Source organism: Lampetra planeri, chromosome 78, assembly GCF_965212315.1.
Source record: "Lampetra planeri chromosome 78, kcLamPlan1.2.h2, whole genome shotgun sequence".
NCBI lineage: Eukaryota > Metazoa > Chordata > Hyperoartia > Petromyzontiformes > Petromyzontidae > Lampetra > Lampetra planeri.
The window spans coordinates 3,423,251-3,449,428 of NC_136183.1; the positions used below are offsets into that span (position 1 = coordinate 3,423,251).

The 26,178-nt window shown below is 51.0% G+C and overlaps 3 protein-coding genes across 5 annotated transcripts in view; all 3 read right to left on the reverse strand.

Annotated features, from left to right (window-relative positions):
• LOC144738162 (uncharacterized) overlaps positions 1-16,044 on the reverse strand; it is a 32,469-nt gene extending 16,425 nt beyond the window's left edge. For 2 of the 3 annotated variants that reach the window (XM_078621136.1, XM_078621139.1), the window contains exons 1-2: positions 15,947-16,044; positions 14,006-14,190 (exon numbers count right to left, since the gene is read on the reverse strand). The gene's annotated coding sequence lies outside the window, so the exon portion shown is untranslated. Of the gene's footprint in view, positions 1-14,005; positions 15,023-15,946 lie in introns of those variants that run through there. The other variant, XM_078621138.1, reaches the window with a different exon arrangement.
• A 6,145-nt stretch (positions 16,045-22,189) lies between these two features.
• On the reverse strand, positions 22,190-23,713 carry LOC144738170 (uncharacterized). Its single transcript, XM_078621156.1, has one exon. It carries the CDS (start codon positions 23,644-23,646, stop codon positions 22,546-22,548), a length of 1,101 nt encoding a protein of 366 aa, XP_078477282.1. The 5' UTR covers positions 23,647-23,713; the 3' UTR covers positions 22,190-22,545.
• Positions 23,714-23,722: 9 nt separating this feature from the next.
• LOC144738228 (uncharacterized) lies at positions 23,723-25,717 on the reverse strand. The gene is made up of 2 exons (XM_078621223.1): positions 24,481-25,717; positions 23,723-23,781 (listed from the first exon to the last, which is right to left on the reverse strand). The coding sequence occupies exons 1-2, from the start codon at positions 25,709-25,711 to the stop codon at positions 23,723-23,725; spliced, it is 1,290 nt and encodes a 429-aa protein (XP_078477349.1). The 5' UTR covers positions 25,712-25,717.
• Between the last annotated feature and the right edge of the window lie 461 nt (positions 25,718-26,178).

Below are 26,178 nucleotides of genomic sequence, written 5' to 3' on the forward strand. Positions count from 1 at the left end.
TGAGGGTGAGTGGTGGTTGTGACGGTGAGTGGTGAGTGGTGAGGGTGAGTGGTGAGGGTGAGTGGTGAGGCTGAATGGTGAGGGTGAATGGTGAGAGTGAGTGGTGAGGGAGAGTGGTGAGGGTGAGTGGTGATGGTGAGGGGTGAGTGGTGAGGGTGAGTGGTGAGGGTGAGTGGTGAGGGGTGAGTGGTGAGTGTGAGTGGTGACGAAGAGTGGTGAGGTTGAGTGGTGAGTAGTAAGGGTGAGTGGTGATGGTGAGGGTTAGTGGTGAGGGTGAGTGGTAAGGGTGAGTGGTGAGGGTTAGTGGTGAGGGTGAGTGGTCAGGGTGAGTGGTGAGGGTGAGTGGTGAGGGTGAGTGGTGAGGGTGAGTGGTTGTTGTGAGGTTGAGCGGCAGTTGTGAGTGCTGATGGGTGAGTGGTGAGCGTGAGTGGTGAGGGTGAGTGGTGAGGGTGAGTGCTGAGTGGTGAGGGTGAGTGGTGAGAGAGTCGTTAGTTTTGAGGGTGAGTGGTGAGGTTGAGTGGTGAGGGTTAGTGGAGAGTGGTGAGTGGTCAGGATGAATGGTGAGTAGTGAGGGTGAGGTTGAGTGGTGAGGTTGAGTGGTGAGGATGAGTGGTGAGGGTGAGTGGTGGTTGTGACGGTGAGTGGTGAGGGTGAGTGGTGAGGCTGAATGGTGAGGGTGAATGGTGAGAGTGAGTGGTGAGGGAGAGTGGTGAGGGTGAGTGGTGATGGTGATGGGTGAGTGGTGAGGGTGAGTGGTGAGGGTGAGTGGTGAGGGTGAGTGGTGAGGGTGAGTGGTGAGGGGTGAGTGGTGAGGGTGAGTGGTGACGAAGAGTGGAGAGGTTGAGTGGTGAGTAGTAAGGGTGAGTGGTGATGGTGAGGGTTAGTGGTGAGGGTGAGTGGTAAGGGTGAGTGGTGAGGGTTAGTGGTGAGGGTGAGTGGTGAGGGTGAGTGGTGAGGGTGAGTGGTGAGGGTGAGTGGTGAGCGGTGAGGGTGAGTGGTTGTTGTGAGGGTGAGTGGCAGTTGTGAGTGGTGATGGGTGAGTGGTGAGCATGAGTGGTGAGGGTGAGTGGTGAGGGCTGAGTGGTGAGGGTGAGTGGTGAGAGATTCGTTAGTTTTGAAGGTGAGTGGTGAGGTTGAGTGGTGAGGGTTAGTGGAGAGTGGTGAGTGGTGATTGGTCAGTGGTGATTGGTCAGGATGAATGGTGAGTAGTGAGGGTGAGGTTGAGTGGTGAGGTTGAGTGGTGAGGGTGAGTGGTGAGGGTGAATGGTGAGAGTGAGTGGTGAGTGGTGAGGGAGAGTGGTGAGGGTGAGCGGTGATGGTGAGGGGTGAGTGGTGAGTGGTGAGGGTGAGTGGTGAGTGGTCATTGGTGAGGGGTCAGGGTTAGTGGTGAGGGTGAGTGGTGAGTGGTGACGGTGAGTGGTGAGGGAGAGTGGTGAGGAGAGGGGTTAGGGTGAGTGTTGAGGGTGAGTGATGAGGGTGAGTGGTGAGGTTGAGTGTTGAGTAGTAAGGGTGAGTGGTGATGGTGAGGGTTAGTGGTGAGGGTGAGTGGTGAGGGTTAGTGGTGAGGGTGACTGGTCAGGGTGAGTGGTGAGGGTGAGTGGCGAGGGTGAGTGGTGAGCGGTGAGGGTGAGTGGTTGTGGTGAGGGTGAGTGGTTGTGGTGAGGGTGAGTGGTGAGGGTGAGTGCTGAGTGGTGAGGGTGAGTGGTTAGGGGTGAGTGGTGGGGATGAGTGGTGAGGGTTAGTGGTGAGGGTGAGTGGTGAGGGTGAGTAGTTAGGGCTTTTGGTGATGGTGAGTGGTGAGGATGAGTGGTGAGGGTGAGGGTGAGCGGTGAGGGTGAGTGGTGAGGGTGAGGGAGATTGGTGAGGGAGATTGGTGAGTGGTGAGTTGTGATGGTGAATGGTGAGTAGTGAGTGGGAGTGGTGAGGATGAGTGGTGAGGGTGAGTTGTGAGTGGTGAAAGGTATTGTCAAAGCCCACCGTAGCTGTGTATATATGTGTAATGTAGTAACTCGGCGGGAGACGACTTCACGGGTAGCACACTCTTTATTTCACCAACTTCGGTTCACAGGCGACTAACACCCACTGTAGTTTCTCGGGTGACTAACACCCACTTGGTTACTCGGGTGACTAACACCCACTTGGTTACCCGGGTGACTAACACCCACTTAGCTACTCGGGTGACTAACACCCACTTGGTTACTCGGGTGACTAACACCCACTTGGTTACTCGGGTGACTAACACCCACTTAGCTACTCGGGTGACTAACACCCACTGGGTTACTCGGGTGACCAACACCCACTTAGCTACTCTGGCGACTAACGCCCACTGAGCTACTCTGGCGACTAACGCCCACTGAGCTACTCGGGTGACAAACACCCACTGAGCTACTCGGGTGACTAACACCCACTTAGCTACTCTGGCGACTAACGCCCACTGAGCTACTCTGGACACACCCTGCCGGGGTGTCCGTCTCGACTGTGGGTCCCCCAGTCCAGACCCACGTGGGCGTCGAACCACGGGTCCCACAGTCTCGCCTCCGAGCCACACAGGGCCCCGGTCCCTACAAGGACAGCGGGACTAGGGGTCTCGGGGCACTATGTCTTCAACTCCGTCTTCGATCTTCAACTGGTTAACAACCCCGAGTGCTCTCGCGCGTCCCCCTTTATACCCCACCTGCGGACGTCGCTGAGAGCACCCATCCTATTTGACCAATCACTGGGCGCTGGCTACGATCCTGTTTTCCCCACATCTCAACGTGCCTCACCACCCAAGCGGCGCCGCCCCGTCATCCGTCACTCCCGGCGCGCGCGTGTCCATACCACGCCCACAACGCGTGCCCAACCCCGCACCCCGTGCCGCCCCGTGATCCATCACTGTCACAGTCGGCGCGCGTCAACACCACCACTACATCACCCCCTACCACATAGCTCGCAGCCGACCCGGCTGCTATAAAAATATACAACACCCCCTCCCCCCAGTGTGCCCCGTAACACAACAACAAGAACAACAACCAACGTAACAACACAACACAACGCGAACACTGCCATCCGCAACCATCAACCAATGCCACTACACAACAACAGAACAATATATACAATCCGGCGAGTGACAATACCAAATGTGTATGCAGAAAAGAAAAAAAAAATTTCCATTTTATTTTTTTCTTCTCTTCCGACTCGTGCAGCGTCCCATTCTTTCCGAGCGTCCCTAGAATGGGACATTACCCCGGCAGAGGGGGAACACCGGGCGAGCTCGGTGTTGAAAAATGTCTTCATGAAAAGTGTTGTGCCCTAGCCCGAGTCCGCCTTGCCGGTCCGTCGTACGGCATCAAACGCGGTTGACCGTCCGGCGGTGCCGGCAGTTCAGGAAGGCACGGGCCAGGCATCGGGGACCCGCGCGTGCCGCGGGATTCCGGTTCCCGACGGTCAGCAGCCGTCAGGCCCGAGACACCTGGGGGAGGGTCAGGTAGAGACACGTGAGGATCAGCCTGCGACACATCCCTCCCCGAGTCGACGGTCACATCACACGCCCGGTCGTTACGGCACAGAACGGGGTCACACGGTGCCGCATAGGGCTTCAGTCGGGAGGGGTGCACGTACCAACGGCGTTTTCCCCATTTAATCTGTATACCCTGGGGTCGTGCAACCCGCACAATTTCCACCGGTCCCCTCCAAGGTCTCAACAATTTGGGGGACGTAGCCAACGGTGCATGTGGACAATGCAGCCAGGCCTTATCGCCAATCGTGCGTATGCACCCTCCGTCCATGCAATCTCTCGTTCGCGATTTGCCGAGACCGCAAATTCAATCTCGCCGCCTCCCGCGCTTCAGCCAATTTGGCGATATTAAATTTGATGTGGTCTGCCAATTTTGATTTTGCACGTGGCTGGGAAATCCCCAGTTGGACGTCCATGGCCGGATCGGCCTCCCGCCCATACATAAGAAAAAATGGGGAAAACCCCGTCGCCGCATGAGGGGCCATTCGATAGGCCGCGAGTACCCCTGGCACCTGTAAGTCCCAATCAACCTGATCGTCGCAGACCTGTTGGCACAGCATAGACGTAATCGTCCTGTTCAGACGCTCAACCATCCCGTCAGTCTGCGGGTGGTACGGGGAAGTCCGCACTTTCTTTGTACCCAACAGGTCGCACACCTCGCGCAACAAAACGCTCGAAAAATTCTTTCCTTGATCCGTCAGCAAGCGTTCGGGGGCGCCTTTGTCCAAAACATAACTCTGGACGAAGGCGTCCGCAACCGCTGCAGCCGACTGGTTGGCGAGTGGCCATGCCATGGGCCATCGGGTGAAGTACTCTACGCCAACCAGCAGGAACCTATTTCCCCTCGGCGTAGCAGGAAAGGGCCCCAAGATATCTAACGCAACCAATTCGTTTGTGCGCGAAACTTGAATGGATTGCAGCGGTGGATTAGCCGCCAATGGTGGCGGTTTTCTTCGGGCGCACCCTACGCATCCCTTAAGAATGTTCGCCACGTCGTTACCCATCCCCGGCCAATAATAGTCTCGCTGGATTAGGGCGAGCGTCTTGTGAAAACCCAGATGCATGAGTCGTTCATGAGCAGCCAGAACGACCCTATCCCGCATAGCAAAAGGCACAACAAGCACGTGACGCCGGGACATGTTGTCCCACTTCATCAAGAGGCCCTGTCTGCACACCCAGGAACCGACCCGCGCATCCCCTACCTCGGGAGCGTCAACTTTCCGACGTAGCGTAAGCAGGGAGCTGTCGGACATTTGGAGACGGCCCCACTCAATGAGGGGCAACGATAACAGCGAGTCCCTCCCCGTGGGAGCGTCGACACCCGGGGTGTCAGTGGCGGCGAGCGCAACTCCCGCGGCGTCGGCGACCGGGGGTTTACACCGCGCCGATCCCAGCAAACATGCGCAGTCCGTGCGCGATGGCAACCGCGACAAGGCGTCCGCATTTGAGTGTCGTAATCCCTTGCGGTAAATCGTCGTGAATTGGTAGTCCTGAAGGACCTCCAACCATCGGGACAATTGGCCCGATGGCTGCGCCACCCGCATAGCGTATTGGAGAGCCGCATGGTCCGTACGAACCGTAAAATGACGGCCGTAAAGATACGGCCTGAATTGCTGTGTAAAAAACACAATCGCTAACAATTCACGGCGAGTCACGCAATAGCGTTGTTCGGCGGGGGAAAGAACTCTACTACCGTAGGCGACCACCCGTTCAACCCCCCCGACCACCTGTGAGAGCACTCCCCCGATACCCGTGTTGCTGGCATCCGTGTCAAGCAAAAACGGTTGTGTGAAATCGGGGTAACACAAGGGGGGAGCCTGCACCAAGGCGTCACGAAGGGAGCAGAACGCAGCCTCCTCTTCCGCCCCCCAGTGAAACCGCACACCCTTAGCCGTTAAAGCGTGCAGGGGCCTGGCTATGGTGGCAAACTGCTTGACAAACCGACGGTAATAGGAGGCGAATCCAATAAAGCTGCGAACCTCCGTGACCGAGGTTGGCGTTGGCCATGAGCTGACGCAGTGCGTCTTAGCAGGGTCTGTCGAGATCCCTGAACGACTCACGATATGGCCCAAATACCTGACCGATTCCCGAAGCAGAAAACATTTAGCCGGTTTAAATTTAAGCTTAGCGGAACGCATACTGAGGAACACCGCTCTCAGTCGCTGGAGGTGCTCCTCAAAAGTCCGGCTGAAAACGATGATATCGTCGAGATAAATCAAACAGGAGTCCCATTGGAGGCCCGACAAAACCAATTCCATGAGCCTCTGGAACGTGGCGGGAGCGGAATGTAAGCCCATGGGCAAACGGTTGAATTCAAATAGGCCACCGGAAAGCGGTTTTAGGTTTAGATTCGTTATCGAGGGGCAATTGCCAAAATCCGGAAAGCAGATCGAGTGTGGAAAAAAACTGTGCTCCCGCCAAGGCATCCAGCGACTCATCCATTCTGGGGAGCGGATACGCATCCGCCATCGAGATTTTGTTTAAGCGGCGGAAATCGACACAGAACCGCAAAGACCCGTCCTGTTTTTTAACTAGGACAATAGGAGCACCCCACGGACTAGAAGAGGGCGAAATGATGTCGGCCGCCAACATATCATTAACCGCCGACTGCACATGCTCCTTCTCGGCTGGGCTGAGCCGGAAGGGATTCTGTCGAATAGGGGCCGCGTCCCCCGTATCTATGTGGTGGCGCAACAGGTCTGTGCAGCCGATATCGTACTTATGTCTGCTGAACACGTCAGCAAACTCGAGTAGCAAACCCCTCAATGCTCCCAATTGCACCTTGGACAAGTTAGCAGACCCGGCACACAACGAGTCCAACCACTCTGTCCCCTCATCACTTGGAGGATGCGACTCGACACTGAAATCGGCGTGAGCAACGAGCTGTTCCTCAACGGGTAGCGGCGCGGCGTGAGCCAGCACCGTTCCCTGCGTAATTATGGCCGGCCGCGACCCCGTATTCAGGACCATTACGAACGGCTCACTGTCCCCTCTCACCATGGTTTGAGCTACCGCCAAATCGAGGCCCCTTTTGGCCCTGTTAGACGGCCCCAACAGTACTCCCTGTGCCTCCGCACCCACCCCGAGTGGTTTCCTCAACCGAAGGGGTACCAACATTTGCGATCCCGGGGGCACCCGTACAGTCTGAGTTGCCAGCGCCTGCACCGTCGCACAAACCGTGCGTATTTTGATAGGGCTTGTCAAGAACGCAACCCGCCGTCCCGACGGAAGCTCAATGCAGGCCTGATCTATGAGAATTTTGATGGGCATTTTGGACAAAAAGTCCATACCTAGCAAACAAGGAACGGCCAGCGATGATGATACAAAAATAGGGCCCGCCAATTTGATGTCACCAATGCAAATAGTCGCCCGAATCTGGCCGATGATCCCCAGGGATCCCCCATTCGCCGCATAAAATGGCACGTCCACAGGCAGAAGGGGTCGACTTTGGACGGGAAGAATGTTACAAATAAGGTCCGAAATGATAGTGGCCGACGCACCCGTGTCCACAAGCACCCGGACCTCAACCCCGTCAATAAACCCCGTTACCACGGACGACCCGGCCGACGCAGCCACTATCCTGTGGGCCAATTCGGACCATTCGACTGCTTGCGGGCCGTGTACGGACCCCCCCCGCCGAAGTGAACCCCCAGCACCCAGCCGCGGACCCCCCACCGCCAAGCGGCGACCCGAACGTGCCGCGTATGTGGACCGGGCGTGTGAGGTGCCGCGACTTGCCGGGTTTAGTTGGGATGACTTGTGGGCCTGGTCGTCGTTCCGACGTGGTCCCGTGGCGCGCTGACGCGGGGCCTGGCACCCGGCTGCGACGTGACCCCGAAGGCCGCAGTTGTAGCAGACGACGAGGGATGTCGTAGGTTTCGGTTGCTCCAGCTTGCGGGATGAACGTGTGGGTGAACGACCTCCCGTTCTCCACTCCCCCGGACGCGATACAGCGAAGGCCTGCTCCCAATCCGCAGCTGGCTGAGGCTCGGCGATCGTGGCGGCCAGTGCCGCGTTCTCCGCCAATTTGCAGACGACCGTCGGCTTGCGCTTGAGGACCTCGTACGCGTGAATACTCGTGGCGATCGCCAGGGAGCAGATATCCATTTCGTCTGCCACATTGATGGGGACTCCCAACTCGTGGGCCAACGCCAGCAGCTGCTCCGTCACCATGGCGTCCTTCCCCTCCTTGTCCATGCGGGGAAAAGCTGCGTCCGCCAAGGCGAGCAGCGCCGTGCGATAGGCGAGCGTTGTTTCCCCAGCCACCTTCCGCCGATCGTAGAATTGGTGGCGGCAGGTCGAGGGCGGGCCGAACACCCTAGCCATCAGGTGTAGCGCGGCCTGGAGCGTTGAGCGAGACGACCGTGGGGCCGATGTGAAGGCTGCAAGCGCGTCGTCGTCGAGCATCGCTGGCAGAGCGCGCAGGGCAGTGGTGTCGGACCACCCCGACATTTCTTGATGTGCGAGGAACCTTCGGTGGAAGGCTCCCCAGTCGCCTCCGTCTGCCTTGAACGCCGACAGCGCGGGCAATCGTTGCTGGAGGACTCGGTCGTCGTCGTCGTCGGAACGATTTTCCCCCGCGCCACTGTGGTTGTACAAAATGTCGGCTCTGTCAGCAGTCGCACCCTGGAGAGCTCCGGCGCGCGCCGATGACGCGGGCCGCGCTGAGTGGAGATCTCCGGCCACGTGGTGTCCCCGCTTCCCGCCAAACAATGGCGGTCCCTCAAAAACGGCGCCAACCTCAAAACTTTTGGCGCGAAGCGCCTTCTGGCGGGAACCCTCCAGCCGCGCCGCCCTCCTCCAACCCCGCAGCCGTCCCTCCGCCCGCTGGAACGGAGATCTCCGCCAAAACTGCAGCGGCGGCGAGCAGCAACTCCGCCAGGCGGGAGTGCGCGTCCTGTAGGCTGGTGTCGGAGGCGAGCTGAGCATCGGCCATCGCCGCGAAGTGCTGCATCGGCGGCAACTCCTCGTCCTCTCCTCCCGAGGTTGGTGTCTCCGGTACGCCGTCGTCTTCCCGATCTCGCTCGTGGGTACGGGTAGTCTTCCTAGTATCCATTCTTCTTGAAGACAGGTTTACTTCTGACGCCAGTTGTAATGTAGTAACTCGGCGGGAGACGACTTCACGGGTAGCACACTCTTTATTTCACCAACTTCGGTTCACAGGCGACTAACACCCACTGTAGTATCTCGGGTGACTAACACCCACTTGGTTACTCGGGTGACTAACACCCACTTGGTTACCCGGGTGACTAACACCCACTTAGCTACTCGGGTGACTAACACCCACTTGGTTACTCGGGTGACTAACACCCACTTGGTTACTCGGGTGACTAACACCCACTTAGCTACTCGGGTGACTAACACCCACTGGGTTACTCGGGTGACCAACACCCACTTAGCTACTCTGGCGACTAACGCCCACTGAGCTACTCTGGCGACTAACGCCCACTGAGCTACTCGGGTGACAAACACCCACTGAGCTACTCGGGTGACTAACACCCACTTAGCTACTCTGGCGACTAACGCCCACTGAGCTACTCTGGACACACCCTGCCGGGGTGTCCGTCTCGACTGTGGGTCCCCCAGTCCCGACCCACGTGGGCGTCGAACCACGGGTCCCACAGTCTCGCCTCCGAGCCACACAGGGCCCCGGTCCCTACAAGGACAGCGGGACTAGGGGTCTCGGGGCACTATGTCTTCAACTCCGTCTTCGATCTTCAACTGGTTAACAACCCCGAGTGCTCTCGCGCGTCCCCCTTTATACCCCACCTGCGGACGTCGCTGAGAGCACCCATCCTATTTGACCAATCACTGGGCGCTGGCTACGATCCTGTTTTCCCACATCTCAGCGTGCCTCACCACCCACGCGGCGCCGCCCCGTCATCCGTCACTCCCGGCGCGCGCGTGTCCATACCACGCCCACAACGCGTGCCCAACCCCGCACCCCGTGCCGCCCCGTGATCCATCACTGTCACAGTCGGCGCGCGTCAACACCACCACTACATATGTAAGGTTATTAAGAAATATATTTTTCACCCGGGCAACGCCAGGTACTTCTGCTAGTCTTATATATAAAAGTCTTCGCGTGCTCGCGCTTGCGGGGGATTTGGCTCTCGGACGGTGGGCTGAACGTAGAAAAAAATTTGACAGGCGGCACGCCCTAAGCCCCGCGGTGGGAATAGGCTATTCCGTTTTCCAATCCGTAAACTTTAAAGTAGTTTAATTAACACATTTGTGCCGTTTCTATGATTAATTATTTACTTATTGCGCCACATCGACCGTACCAAGTGACGCTAATTGCGTTGGGGGGGGGGGGTGGACCCTGTCAAGTGGTGCGCGTTCACTCGAGCTCACGGGGACATTTTATTTTACGCGTTTAACAAGGAATAGATATACACATCACGCTGTCGATTTCTCTTCACAGTGTGATGTCCTCTTCCCCCCGCCACCCCCAATGCGTGCAGTTACTGATATAAAGTCCTTAGATATTAATTTAATGTTATTAAAGCGGTTACATAGTATTATTCTGGCGAGGGCGGGGGGATGGTGGGGGGGGGGGCGAGGGTAGTGGCCCAGCCCGCAGCCTGGCAATATCTCACCTCCTCTGGCTTGCCAATCTGGCGAGGCCACGGGCTCTGCACCGGACGAGGCGTTACTACGCCAATGTAAAGTACTATTTTATTCAATCTTTAGCTAAGAACTCAGGTTTATTGCTTTCTATTATTAAACAAATACATTTACAAATATTACAATGATAATGTTTGTGTACACATAACAACTTCGTCTTCATTCTTTACTATTATTAAACTAATAAGTTGCTTAATACTCTATTACTATTATAATGTTCGTGTGCAGAAACTACATGCGTGTGCCTAAAGTCGATGTCTGTGTGAGTCCATTTGCGTTTGTGTGCGTGTAAGTCGATGGGTTTCTACGTGTGTGGGTCCATGTCTGTGTGTAAGTCCATGTGTGTGTCTGTCTTTTTGAAACGGACAACGCCCCGTGTGTGTGTACGTACAATTGTTTGTGTGTGTGTGTCAGTCCATTTGTGTGCGTATCTGTCGCTGTGTGTGTTTTAGTCCACATGTGTGTGCAAGTCCATACGTGTGTGTTTCACTCGATGTGTATGATGTGTAAGTCAATGCGTGTGTGTGAGTCGATGTGTGTGCATGGCTCCATCTGAGTGTGTAAGTCAATGTGCGTTTGTGTGTCTATGTGTGTCAGTCGATGTGTGTGTGTGTTAATCCATGTGTGTGTATCTAAAGTAGATGTCTGTGTGTCACAGTCCATATGTCTATGGGTGTGTAGGGAAATGTGTGTGTCAGTCTTTGTAAGTGTGTGTAAGTCCATGTGTGTGTGTCTTAGTCGATAAGTGTGTGTAAGTACATGTGTGTTTACATCAATGTGTTTGTGAGTCCACGTATGTCTGTGTGTGAGTCGATGTGTGTGAGTCACTGTATGTGTGTACGTTGATGTGTTTGTAACTCCATGTGTGTGTATCTAAAGTGCATGTCTATGCGTGTGTGAGTCCATATGTGTGTGTGTGTAAGTCCGTGTCTTTGTGTGTGTGAGTCGATATGTCTGTGTGTCAGTCCATGGCCGTCTGTGTTAGTCGCTTTGTGTGCATGGCTCCATGTCAGTCAGTGTAAGTCCATTTCTTTGCGTGTCTGTAGGTCCATGTGTGTATGTGAGTGAATGTATGTGCTTTATTGACCTGCTTAAGGCCTATGATACCATCAGTAGGCCTGGCCTATGGGTTGTTCTTCATGCTTTCGGAGTCCCTCAAACTTTGCTCACGATCCTTAAGGACCTTCATCTTGGTGAGCGGCCCCGCGTCAAACTACGTGGCCGTCAGTCAGAGCCATTCCCTCTACACCTTGGGGTGTGACAGGAATGTCCTCTGGCTCCACATTATTTAACATATCTTTTTACCACGTAGTTGGTGAAGACTTCAATGGCTGTTCCCGAGGAATTACCATATGGTACAGATACAATGGGAGGTTGATCGATGCCCGGGTGCGGTCAAGGGATGCCTCCCTATTGCTCAACCATGTTATGTATGCCGATGCTCTGGTGATTGCTGCTCACTGCGGCTGAACCTGGAGCTTGCCACTAAGAGGTGGGGCCTTACCATTAGCCCCACCAAAACTAAGCACCTGCCTGCGTATTTTGTACCATCGAACAATCCACCCCCACAACTCACAATTGGTGATGCGGCAGTTGTGGAGAGATTGCCGAGATTCCAATACCTGCCCAGTGTGCTCATGACCGGCTCCGGTTTAACAGCAGAGGTCTCACTCCAAATCAGTGGAGCGGCATTATCTTTTCATCAGTTGCGTAATGCTGTGTGGAAGCTACCTGGTCTTTCGCTCCGCATGAAGCTCCAGGTCTTCTCGGCCACGGTAATTCCCTCCCTTCTCTACGCTTGCGAAACATGCACCCCCCTAATGGAACATCTTCGCCAGTTAGAAACATTTAGTCTGGCCTGCTAACGATCCTTTCCTGGATTTAAGCATATATGTGTGTGTGTGCGTCTAAGTTGATGTGTTTCTATGTGTGTGGGTCAATGTATGTGTGTAAGTCCTTGTGTGTATCTTCCTTTTTCGCCCGAGCAAAGCCGGGTACTTACCGCTAGTAAATGTATATAAATGAAGCAGACTTCCTGTGTTTTTTTGAGAACCAAATTGCGCCAACACTATGAAACCTACACACCCCATATTTTCCATGTGTACTCAAGGGTAAGTTATTATGTTTTCACGCAATTTTTAGCTTACCTGTTCACCTTCAACACCTGTAACACCTGCACACTCCAACACCCCGCTGCTGCTATATTTTTTCTCATTTACCACATTATCCTTACATATTATCAGGCCTGCATTTTTGCCACAAAATTCATTCACTTCCGACTCCTTACTGTCCTCTCTGCACACGCACGGCTCACCTCTAATATACTGCAATATTTCATCATGGGACCTTTGCCAGTACCAAAATATGAGAACAGGTTTTCCCCGTTTTTCTGGCAACAAAACAGGTGTTAAGATGTTAAAACACCAAACTGAAACCTTTTACAAGGAATCATGTGTGCATTAACCACAATACTTGTGGTCAGAATGCAAACAAGAACACTGATAGAAAATGCATGGTCTGCTGCTGAGGCAGACTGTTTTAAAAGGTTTGAAATGGGTGTAGCCCAAGGGTCATAAAGAAGTGGCCGGGGCTAGTGATGTTACTGTAATAAATTAGCATATTAATGTGAAATCGAAGAGTGGTGCAATCCAAAGCGGCCTCCCTACAAGACAGAGAAGGAGCGAGGCTCTACCTGGGTAAACAACAACTACCACCACGACAACGATGTGAACTTCTCACTTCGGATCTCAGTGAGCACGCATGAAAATAAATCACGCTTGCTAACACAGAGCGCACGCCTGGGATACACTGCCGAGTTCATAGATGACCTCGCCACCGAGAAAGTTCAGCAGTATCTGACAAGCACAACGGGGTGTCAACCAGATGCGAACTGCCCATATCCCCCATCTAACACCCTTGCCGAGTACGCGCACGTGTGTGTGTGAGAGATTTGCTTGCAAGCGTGCGGAATTCCGACGGCTGGGACGGGATAGCACCATTGCAAGTCTTCTTCCAGAGGAGGTGAGGGGAGGGGGACGAGGGAGCCTCCGGGACCCCGTGAGACAACCCCAGGATGGGTGGCAGGGATACAGACCGGCATAGGAGATATCGCAGGCCATGCGACTCAAGTACGCGAGGAGGTAACCCAAGTACACCTGAATGTGACCAAGCTGCAGTCCACAGCGGAGATAGTCCAGTCCGAGGTGGGAGGGCTACGCTCCATGGTCTGGGGGTTAACCAGGCGAGTATCTCAATAAGAGGCAGAACTCGAACAAATGCGCACTGGGAGGGGAAGGGGGAAAGGGCAAAGGGCCTCTTATGGTGCCACCGCCCTTCCCCGTGCGTGCTATCTATGTGACCAATGGGGGCATCTTGTGAGAGACAGTCCCCAGATCGCCCGCGCGAGAGAAGCACCAGGGTTAACAACCAAGGCCTCCCTAAAGATGGGACCACAGAGGGGTGCAATCGACGTGGTCCCAACACAAATAAACTGTCGTGATAATGGTGAGCGAGTGACCCCCACGCAGACGCTGACAACAACACCCCAGAATGCGGCGACTGTGGGTGACTGGCTGCGGGAGCTGGTGGCAGGAATAATGGGGGCCACGTCACTCGTGGAAGGGCAGGTGAACAGGCGGCGTACCCGGATTCTGCTGGACACGGGGGGCGGTAACGTCACTCGTGAGTGCAACACACTGCAGCGTGGTCGGGGTTGAAGTGGGCCGCCTACAGGCCCCGGATCGTGCGCTGCACACTGCAAGTGGAAGTGGGATGGGACTGCTGGGGAGGGTCACCCTTAAGGGTCGCCTCGGACACCAGGTGTGTAACCAGGAGTTATACGTGTCGAGCGTGTTATGCCACGAGTGTATTGCAGGTACCGACCTCCTGGAAAAGTTGGGGCTCAGCGTGCAGCCCCACCGGCGATGCGCCACCGTGGAGGGCAGCAGATTCCTTTCTTGGGACAAGAGCCGGGTTTGCTCTCGCTTCGAGTCCGTGGCTGCTATCCTGGCGTCGGCCGTCACCGTCGGCATTGGTGTTCCACTGGGTTTTCCGTTTTTCTCCCAAACCTAAACTCAAAAAATATTTAGTGGTGGTCAAACAATCCAATGCAGGACCCTCCTGAAACATAATTTTTAACTGCTAAATAAGAAATTAAATTGGAAAACCCTCAAACACAGTACAATATTTTTATTTTACCAGGTGAGGTCATCTGAGCTGCATAGCTCTTTTTCAGAATCGACCTGGACACAAATGATAGCTCAACTTTGTGGGTTATAATATGGAAATGTATTGCAGCAAAATTCTCAAAATGCATTTTTCTAAATGTGGAGAAAAATCAATGCCACTACAGGGAGAGAAAGAAAAAAGAAAAAATGTAAACTGCAATTATAGATGCGTCAGGGTTGGAATCGAACTCACGCACGCAGAGGACGCTCACGGAGTACTCACACAAATGAGTACACTCGCTCACTCAGATTATTTTTTCTCCGGGTTCTTCGATTTTCCCCCTCCACATTTAGTAACATGCATTTAGATTATTTGGCTGTTACAATCTTCCACGTGAAAAGCCATTTCGTTGAGATATCATCTATGGCCAGGTGACTTCTGACAAAAGATCTATCAGCTCTGTGAGCATTGGTTAGTAATATAAAAATAGTTTACACCATTGGAATCTCATTTGCCATTAAGAAATATAATTGTTTTTTTTTACCCTTTTATCTGGCAACAAAACTGACACCTTTTTTTACGAGGAGTCATGTTTGCATAGACCACAATACCTGAAGTCATAATGCAAACAAAAACCTAACTCTGATAATGTATGCACTGTCCTTGAAGTTGATTGGTCCACACCCAAGACAGCTTTCCTTAGAGCCTAGTCTCACATGGTGTTGGACCAGATGACGCCAAAAGGCGCACAACTCAAAGACAATGCACCATCAGAGAGAGAGACTAGGCTCTAAGGAAAGCTGTCTCGGGTGTGGACCAATCAACTTCAAGGACAGTGCACACATTATCAGAGTTATGTTTTTTGTTTGCATTATGACTGCAGGTATTGTGGTCTATGCAAACATGACTCCTCGTAAAAAAGGTGTCAGTTTTGTTGCCAGATAAAAGGGTAAAAAAACAATGATCATAAAAATAGTTGTTCATCGGTCTCAAGGGTGCATCAGCAAAACCAACTCGGCAGAACGCTCCCGAATTAGAGTGCTGAGACTCATTGTGGTCATGTACTCGAGTGTAAACCATGGTGGCTGGGAGATGTTAACTGCCTCTCCTGGTTTACAGGAGGTGGTGGGTTCGATCCCGAACCCTCCTGTATATTTGCAGTTTGCGTGTCTCTCTCTCCTCGTGGTCGCGTGGATTTTCCTCCGGATCCTCAGGGTTTTCCCCTCCACATTAAGAGTCAACATCACCACGCGTTTAGAGTATTTGACCGACAGACATTTCCACACGTTGATAAGCCACTTTGTTGTGGGAAGGTCGCTTCTGAAAACAAGAGCGGTATAGCAGCTGAAGTGGGCTTGGCCTGGTAGGATAAAACAAAAAAAACTGTAACAATATTTAAAATAAACAAATTTTCAAAGTAGTGAGCCAGATGAAGACAAATTAAACTTAAGCAGAGAATTAAAGCAAATGCAATCAGGCGAGGGCAGGAGGCAAGGCCCCGCATGGGTAGGCCCCGCGTTGTAATGTTCCAACCTGGACATCGATTCCATCCTCGCTGCTACTCAATTGATATCCCTACGAGAGAGAAGGAGCGAGGCTCTACCTGGGTAAACAACAACAACCACCTCAACAACAACCAAGATGTGAACTTCTCACCTCGGATCTGTGAGCGCGCGCGCGGATCGGCAGCTTCCTGGTGTCTCGTGACGTCACGCGGTGGCAGGTGACATGACGTCACTAGCGGGGTACACCTCCACCTCACGCCGATGAGGTATTGCAGTGGTGACGTCAGAGAGCGGCGTTAGAGTTTAAGTTCATTAAGATTCCTATTCCATGGATCCCTCTATTGAACATTGACCCTTTGGGTGCGCGAGCTTAACAACGTGAACATTGTGTGTAGAAACTGTGTATACAGTGTGTGTGTACAAACTGTGTATACAGTGCGTGTGGGGCCGTCCATAAATGACGTCACGCAACTGGGGAGGGGACGGTCAGACATTTGTGACGATGTGTGACGATGGGGGGGATAAATGTGACGTCACATAAAAATGCGCAACTTAAATAAATATAGACAACATGTTCTACATATTTTAACACGTAGGCTTTCGCGACCAATATTATTCATAATATAAGTTTTTGGGTCAGATCGCGTTATTTAAGCCAATTTGTACATGGCGAACTTTGAAACAAGAGCACTTGCCTCGAATACATTAAACCAGGGGCGGTTTCTTCATTAGGGCGATTGGGCGACGCACCACCAATGTCATTCAACCACAGAGTCACGCTAGCCGTCACTGTGCCTCTGGATATAGTCCAATCAGCGTCATGTCACGTTCTGTGGAGTACCGCCTCTTTTTGGGCGATTTCACTCCGGCTGAGAATCGCCCCGAGTGGCCCCATAGACTTACATTCAAAGATGTTTTTTTTCGAACGGCAGGCGCTCCAATGCATTCTCTATGGCTTCCGGGAGGGCTTGCACTAACGTGCTTACGTCATCATACGTGCTAACGTCATCATACGTAAGCACGTTTCATCCAACAATATAATGTATCGCCACCTAGTGGAATCTTTAATAAAATAAACTTGAGTGGTTTGTTTTAATAGTGAGTATAGAAACAAACAAGATGTATTGTAAGAGTCACTTTATTTTTCATTAATATTAAATAAGTGAAGTTGCCTTTACATGCTTAAGCTGTTAATTTATCCATTGCATGGGTGGACCTTATCCTTATCAATCATCCAGACATTTGCCCCCCCTGAGAGATTTTGCAGGAGCCGCCACTGATTAAAACCATCCTTTTGGTTTAGATATGTTGATGACACTTTGGTTGTCTGGCCACATGGTAAAGACGCACTTAATGATTTTCTAAATCATCTCAATGCACAACACCCGGCTATCCAGTTCACCATGGAAATGCAGGTAAATAACAGACTCCCGTTCCTAGATATTTTGCTGGGACATGGTCTTAATGGCAAAATAACACACAGCGCTTACCGAAAGCAAACGCACACTGATGCCTATCTGAATGCAGATTCACATCATCACCCAGCTCAGAAATCCTCTCTTGTCAAAACACTCATACATCGGGCTAAAACAGTGTTAGATGGTGAGAGTCTAGTGAGAAAGATGAAACATGTTAAAGAAGCACTTAGACAGAATGGATACAATAATGTTCAAATTAACAGAGCACTGAAGGCCAAATCACGAACGCAAAGTAACACTGCTGAAAGCGATAAGATTGTTCAAACAATCAAAATACCATACATCTCAGGAGTAACTGACAAATAAGCCCAGGTTTTGCAAAAACAAAACATTAAAGTGAGATTTGGTACAATTAACAAAATAAAAAAAACTGGTATCTGACACTAAAAACGAATTGCCTAAATTATCAACAGAAGGTGTATATCGGATTAATTGTTTATGTGACAGATGCTATATTGGACAGACGGGACGTAACATCAGCATAAGATTAAAAGAACACCAAAGAAACATTAAATTATCTCAAACACAACTGTCGGCAGTGACAGAGCATGCTTGTCAACAAGGACACTCAATTGATTTTGATAACGTTGAAGTGTTGTGTAAAATTAATTATTACTGGCCAAGACTAATTAGAGAATTCATTGAAATTGAGAGAAACAGAAATAACTTCCATCGCTCTGACAGCTACAGGCTTAGTGCGGCCTGGAAGCGTATTATTATATAAATACAATTACAATTCCTTATAAGGGAAAAAAATACCAATGAATAACAATTGAATGATTACCAATCTATATAATTACAATACCCTCCCCCTCTTTGCCTCGAATCATTGCACCAGATCGAATTGAATTAAATGATGACGTCACCGTGATGCTGCTCTATTTACGACCGGAAGCAACAGGAGAGCTTCACCATTCTTGCCCGATGAAGCTGATTGTAATTATCAGCGAAACGTCGTATTCAAATAAAAAAATGCTGTTGATTCTATCTTCAGCACACCGGTGGGGTAAAAAAGTGAATTATTTTGTCCTTTGAAAAACGTGACACATTTTTTACCGTTTGGCCGTGTCGGGTGGTGGAGGGTTACGACACATTTATAAATAAGGCGATCTGACCCCAAAACCTATATTACGTTCTACTTAATTAAATATACTTTTTAATAAATGTTTTCTCCTACATCAGAGTGTAGTGCCACATTAAATACGCACTGCAATGACAATAGTTTAAATCGATTTGAAGCATGTTTTTTGGGGGGGGAGGGTGGGTAGAGCTTTGTGACGTCATATTTGAGGGGGGGTCTGACTTTTTGTGACGTCGTGTGACGAAGGGGGGGTCAAAATCGTGCAAGATCGCGTGACGTCATTTATGGACGGCCCCTGTATGCAAACTGTGTACACACACACCGTGTGTGTGTACAGTTGGCACAGTAGGGGGCACAGGTGGTGCATCGGCCAGTCATCTCAGTTGAACCATGGCACCTGAGTCTGCCCTGTGACCTCCTGCCGGCGGGAGTTCGACACTTCACGTGGCCTTAACGTGCACATAGCCTGGCACAAGCGCCATGGTGACTTCACCACCACGTATTGGCGAATGGCAGTCATTGTTTTTGTTAGTGTGTTTGTGTATACAGTGTATGTGCAGACTGTGTGTATGCTGTATATACATTGTGTGTACACAATACGTCTACACTGCGTATGTGTAGTGTTTGGGTGGTCCGAATCAGTCGGCGGCATTATCTTTTCATCAGCTCTACAATGCTGTGTGGAAGCTACCTGGCCTGTCGCTCTGCATGAAGCTCCGGGTCTTCTCGGCAACAGTCATGCCCTCCAATCTATAGGAATGTGAAACGTGCACCCCTCTAAATGGAACATCTGCGCTGGTTAGAAACACTGGCTGGCATACCTACACTCAGATTGAGGGAAGCCAAGTGGTAGCGCATTCTCGATTTATTGCAGAGGTTCAAGGTTCAAATCTGACAGGCACCCCTGGCTACTCCAGTAACATCAACGAAAATATGCACAGTCTGCTTAAAGAGTGGATGTAAAACATACTATCGTGTCATTCAAAACACATAGGCTGGTGCTCTTCGAGTGTTTGTGATGAGATATGATACAAAACTCCGAATTGCTGAGGCAATTAGGCAAGTTTAACGCGTAGGCTTTCGCGACCAATATCATCCATAAGATTTTTTTTGGGTTAGATCGCATAAATATAAATGCGCTCTCTCTAGTCGTCTAGCCGAGCCTAAACACAACCCTGACCGTGTAACACCGATGGTGCTGACCGAGACAGCCAACTATCCAGCCGTGCAATGTCTAGCGAAGATGAAAGCAACGACGATACGATCCCACTCCCAGAACCAGCAGCAATGAGCTCCCGCTGTCAGCTGCTTTATTGCTACCCAGGGCGGCCTGGCTCCGCCCTGGTCGCGCCTTTCTTCTCGAACCCTCTAGCAGATTCCAGGGGCTTCCAGATAGGGTCTTCCATGACCCTTGTCCCAGTTCCTCAGCCCTGCCGACACACTCGTGTATGTGCTCACCGTCGTGTGCACTGTTTGTCCACCGCAGTTGCCGTTGCAACTGCAACCGGTGGACAGGAAGAGCAACCCCAACACCGAGAAACACCACCAACACGAAAAAACAATTTACCCCAAAAAAGAAAACCTTGGTTGCAACACTTCCCGCGACAATACAGCACAACCGCAGCATCTCCCGCGAACCATAACCACGTAGCGCAACTTCGGCGCCCCCCGCGGACCGCCAACAAAAAGAACCCGCGGCACCCCCCCACAAACCGCCAACAAGCAGCACAACTGCGGCATGGGCAAGAACCCCATCAGGGACAGCATAACGGTGACACCACCCCCACCCACGAGAGCCGATGACACAAGCCAAACAATATATACAACCCCCCCGAATCCCACCTTACAAGGGAGAGTCGGCCTTTACCAGAACATAGCTCACGTGAGCCGGTCCTCGACACTGGTCACCCCCACCTTGGCAGGGTTTTGCATTCCTTGGGATTCCGAGGAATGGGAACAAAAAAACAATGGCCGAAGGGCACGGCCCGTCCCTGAAATCCGCAGTAGCATCTAATCAGATCCAGCCCCTGACACTTTGCACATGGCAGTCACGGAAAGCATCAGAGACTTGGATCCGGTGCAGCTTGGGAAAATGTTGCCGGCAGGTCGGAATGCTACGGTGGCGTTGCCGGCACCCTACTGACACCCCGGCATTCTATGGCGATGTGGCTCGGCTGACCACACCTGAAACACTTGGCCGTGGGACCCCAAGGCGGAGGGGGCTTCGCCGGTTGCCAACCCACCCACGGGGGCCTTCTCCCGTGCGTCCCCAGGCCGCACACCACAGCCACCATGTCCTCCTCCCGCCACGGCCAAGCCTCCACTTTGGGCCAATGCTGGCGGGCCTCGTGGCCCTGAATTTCCCGGGCCACCTTATAAACACAACCCTGACCATGTAACACCAATGGTGCTGACCGAGACAACCAACAACTATCCGGCCGTGCAATATCTTGCCAAGACGGTATTGACGAAGGCGGCGAAGATGACAGCCACGACGAGATGAGCCCACTCCCAAAACTGACAGCCCTGAGCTCCCACTCTCAACTGCTTTTATGCTACCCAGTGTGGATTGGCTCTGCCCTGGCCGCGCCTCTCTTCTCGAAACCACTAGCAGGTTCCAGGAGCTTCCAGATGGGGTCTTCCATGACCCTTGCCCCAGTTTTTCTGCCTGCTTACTAACCCGTGTATATGCTCACTGGCGTGTGTATTATTTGTCCACCGCAGTTGCCGTTGCTGGACAACAATCGGCGTTATTACACTACACTAGTACAGCACACCGGTGTGTTGGAGAACAAATCGCGTAGTGGCGGGTTTCACCAAACATTGAAATTAACGCGTTCTTATTATGGGCAATTAAGCTCCACATGAATGCAAATATCATAATATAGTGAATGCTTGGGCGCTTATTGGCTCTTTACTCCTGGTTAGAGATCTACCCAACCCATATGTCCACAAATACTGGCTGCTCTTACTCTGCAGGTTGAACCTAGGAATTGAGTGTGCAACTTCACATTATTTTAATTAAAGGCATGTGACAAAGGTGAATCTATTGGAGCTTCATTGTCTCAAGCTTACACATCTACCGGGTCTCCATTTGACTTTGTATTGTTTAAGAAGTCCAGCCACACCTCCACTCCCACAAACTACTGGGAGTTGCCTCGCTCTGCCTCACAGTCAGAATTCTCCTCCTGCTACACGTTGCCTCCATCGGTGTGAAGGTCCGATTTTGTAGTTGAATCTTCATTTTCACATTTTACCGTCACTTCTTCGCTCTTCACTGCCGCATCTTCACATTTCACCTACGCCTCTTCAAATTTCACCTTGATACATTTTAAAGTGTCCAAGCTGGGATTTTCTTGTAGTTCTTATCATTAAGGATGGGCGCCTGGCAGCACTTTTGACTTTCACAAGTCTCTGCTCCTTGGGGATCTTCTGATGCCTGTGTAATGGGTTCATATTAGGCGCACACACTTCTTGGGATGCAACACTCATTTCTTAATGAACACCACAGTGACTCAACAGTTACTCTTACTTTACACATAGGGTGTGACCACCGACCTACCCTAGCTAAGACACACTTCTCTCTTAGCTACTCTAGCGTGACCCAGCCAGGTGGCTGCTGGCGGTCCGCTCACTGTAGGCCTTCTCTTCTTGGCATCTTCACGAGGCGTCTTCATTCTCAGCACGGGCAGCCTCGAACCCCCTGAGGAGGCTGCTTATATGGGCCTCGGCGTGCCCGGCCTCACCCCGGCCACGCCACCCTTCGAGCACCCTCTCGAAGCCCCCCTGCTGTCCACGTGCCCCCCGAGGTGCCCCTTGGCCCCCAGCCCCCCACTCGGATTCGGTCACGTGTCCAGCACCGGCCCTGACGTCATTCCCGCCTCCAGCCGGGATGACGTCATGTGTGTGTGTAGACCCACGTGATAGTAACGCAGTGACGTCACACGTGTGCGTCTGTACACAGCAGCGACACCAAAATCATTACACCTGTGTTCTCTGGTGATTTTTAAGAGCAGGTGAACCTGAAAATTCCTTCCCACACACACTGCACATGAAGGGTTTCTCCGTGTGTTCTTTGGTGGATCTGAAGAACTGATGACCGTGCAAATGTCTTTTCACAGACAGTACTTTCTTTGGTGTTCTTTTAGTCTGTGACAAAGGTGCATTTATTGGAGCTTCATTGTCTCAAGCTTACACATCTACCGGGTCTGCATTTGACTTTGTATTGTCTAAGAAGTCCACCCACACCTCCACTTCCACAAACTCCTGGGAGTTGCCTCGCTCTGCCTCAGAGTCAGAATTCTCCTCCTGCTTCACGTTGCCTCCATCGATGTGAAAGCCCGATTTTGGAGTTGAATCTTCATATTCACATTTTACCATCGCTTCTTCGCTCTTCACCATCACTTCTTCACATTTTACCTCTTCAAAATCCACCTTGATACATTTCATTGCGTCCAAGCTGGAATTAAATTCAGGTTCTTTTTTCAGCAGGGATGAGCTCATTGCAGCACTTGGACTTGCACAAGCCGATTTCAGACTCCGCTCCTTGGGGATCTTCTGATGCCTGTGTGTTCTGTGGTGTCTTTGAAGATGTGATGACCATGCAAATGCCTTCCCACACACAGTGCACTTAAAGGGTTTCTCTCCTGTGTGTGTTCTCTGGTGGTCGTGAAGAATTGATGACTCTGTAAATGCCTTCTCACACATAGTGCACTTGAAGGGTTTCTCCCCTGTGTGCGTTCTCTGGTGTCTTTGAAGATTTGATGACATTGCAAATGCCTTCTCACACATAGTGCACTTGAAGGGGTTCTCTGCTGTGTGCGTTCTCTGGTGTTTTTTAAGATGCGATGATTGTGCAAATGCCTTCTCACACATAGTGCACTTGAAGGGGTTCTCTGCTGTGTGCATTCTCTGGTGGTCGTGAAGATTTGATGTTGCAAATGCGCTTCCACACACAGTACACATGAAGGGGTTCTCCCCTGTATGCGTTCTCTGGTGTGTTTTTAGATGTGATGACTCTGTAACTGCCTTCTCACACACAGTGCATTTGAAGGGTTTCTCTCCTGTGTGCGTCCTCTGGTGACTCTGAAGATTTGATGACTTTGCAAATGCCTTATCACACATAGTGCACTTGAAGGGTTTCTCTCCTGTGTGCGTTCTCTGGTGGTTGTGAAGATCTGATGACCATGCAAATGCACTTCCACACGCAGTGCACTTGAAGGGTTTCTCTCCAGTGTGTGTTCTCTGGTGTTTTTTAAGATGTGATGACTCTGTAAATGCCTTCTCACACATAGTGCACTTGAAGGGTTTCTCTCCTGTGTGCGTTCTCTGGTGACTCTGAAGATTTGATGACTTTGCAAATGCCTCATCACACAGTGCACTTGAAGGGTTTCTCTCCTGTGTGTGTTCTCTGGTGGTTGTGAAGATCTGATGACCATGCAAATGCACTTCCACACGCAGTGCACTTGAAGGGTTTCTCTCCAGTGTGTGTTCTCTGGTGTTTTTTAAGATGTGATGACTCTGTAAATGCCTTCTCACACATAGTGCACTTGAAGGGTTTCTCTCCTGTGTGCGTTCTCTGGTGTCTTTTAAGATGCGATGATCGTGAAAATGCCTTCTCACACACAGTGCACTTGAAGGGTTTCTCTCCTGTGTGCGTTCTCTGGTGACTCTGAAGATTTGATGACTTTGCAAATGCCTTCTCACACATAGTGCACTTGAAGGGGTTCCCTCCTGTGTGCGTTCTCTGGTGTTTTTTAAGATGCGATGATTGTGCAAATGCCTTCTCACACACAGTGCACTTGAAGGGTTTCTCTCCTGTGTGCATTCTCTGGTGGTAGTGAAGAGTTGATGACTCTGTAAATGCCTTCTCACACATAGTGCACTTGAAGGGTTTCTCTCCGGTGTGTATTCTCTGGTGTCTTTGAAGAATTGATGACTTTGCAAATGCCTTCTCACACATAGTGCACTTGAAGGGTTTCTCTCCTGTGTGCGTTCTCTGGTGTTTTTTAAGATGTGATGACTCTGTAAATGCCTTCTCACACATAGTGCACTTGAAGGGTTTATCTCCTGTGTGCGTTCTCTGGTGTATTTTAAGATGTGATGACTCTGTAAATGCCTTCTCACACACAGTGCACTTGAAAGGTTTCTCCCCTGTGTGCGTTCTCTGGTGACTCTGAAGATTTGATGACTTTGCAAATGCCTTATCACACATAGTGCACTTGAAGGGTTTCTCTCCTGTGTGCGTTCTCTGGTGGTTGTGAAGATCTGATGACCATGCAAATGCACTTCCACACGCAGTGCACTTGAAGGGTTTCTCTCCAGTGTGTGTTCTCTGGTGTTTTTTAAGATGTGATGACTCTGTAAATGCCTTCTCACACATAGTGCACTTGAAGGGTTTCTCTCCTGTGTGTTTTCTCTGGTGTCTTTTAAGATGCGATGATCGTGCAAATGCCTTCTCACACACAGTGCACTTGAAGGGTTTCTCTCCTGTGTGCGTTCTCTGGTGACTCTGAAGATTTGATGACTTTGCAAATGCCTTCTCACACATAGTGCACTTGAAGGGGTTCCCTCCTGTGTGCGTCCTCTGGTGTTTTTTAAGATGCGATGATTGTGCAAATGCCTTCTCACACACAGTGCACTTGAAGGGTTTCTCTCCTGTGTGCGTTCTCTGGTGGTAGTGAAGAGTTGATGACTCTGTAAATGCCTTCTCACACATAGTGCACTTGAAGGGTTTCTCTCCGGTGTGTATTCTCTGGTGTCTTTGAAGAATTGATGACTTTGCAAATGCCTTCTCACACATAGTGCACTTGAAGGGTTTATCTCCTGTGTGCGTTCTCTGGTGGTTGTGAAGATCTGATGACCATGCAAATGCACTTCCACACGCAGTGCACTTGAATGGTTTCTCTCCAGTGTGTGTTCTCTGGTGTTTTTTAAGATGTGATGACTCTGTAAATGCCTTCTCACGCATAGTGCACTTGAAGGGTTTCTCTCCTGTGTGCGTTCTCTGGTGACTCTGAAGATTTGATGACTTTGCAAATGCCTTCTCACACATAGTGCACTTGAAGGGTTTCTTTCCTGTGTGTGTTCTCTGGTGTATTTTAAGATGTGATGACTCTGCAAATGCCTTCTCACACATAGTGCACTTGAAGGGGTTCCCTCCTGTGTGCGTCCTCTGGTGTTTTTTAAGATGCGATGATTGTGCAAATGCCTTCTCACACACAGTGCACTTGAAGGGTTTCTCTCCTGTATGAGTTCTCTGGTGCTGTGTCAAACATCCAGTACGATCCGTGCTGTTTGCATGCTGGTCGCATTGTTTCCTTCTTGTACCGAGCTGCGCCGAGTCCCTTTGCTCCATCAGACCAATTCTGCAGAGGAAGAGTCAGAGGAAGCATCAGCTGCAGTCAGAAAAACATATCCACACCATCTACGTCAGTATCAAGGCACAGAGGAATGCATATATACACAGTCACACATGACTAACATATCTATACTTATTCCTATATTCATGATAGAGTGAAAATAATTCCCCAATTCATCACACGGGCTGTTACGGCACACAATGAGAGGGCCAATGGTCATAAATATGCCTGGATGCTCTAGTATCTTCAAAATGAATGTTTACCAAAAACTCCAAGCACACAATTTTGGCTGTCTAGCTATGAAAGGAATATTTAAGAAAAATTCAGCTATAATAGCAAAGTGTGTTGAAAATAATACTATTTGTATTATGCAGAAATACATCAATTAATGTACATGTTCAATCGAAACTTTGAGGTGGAAGCCAGGCTCAGATCTGCTCAGTATTAATGCTTCCTCACACTT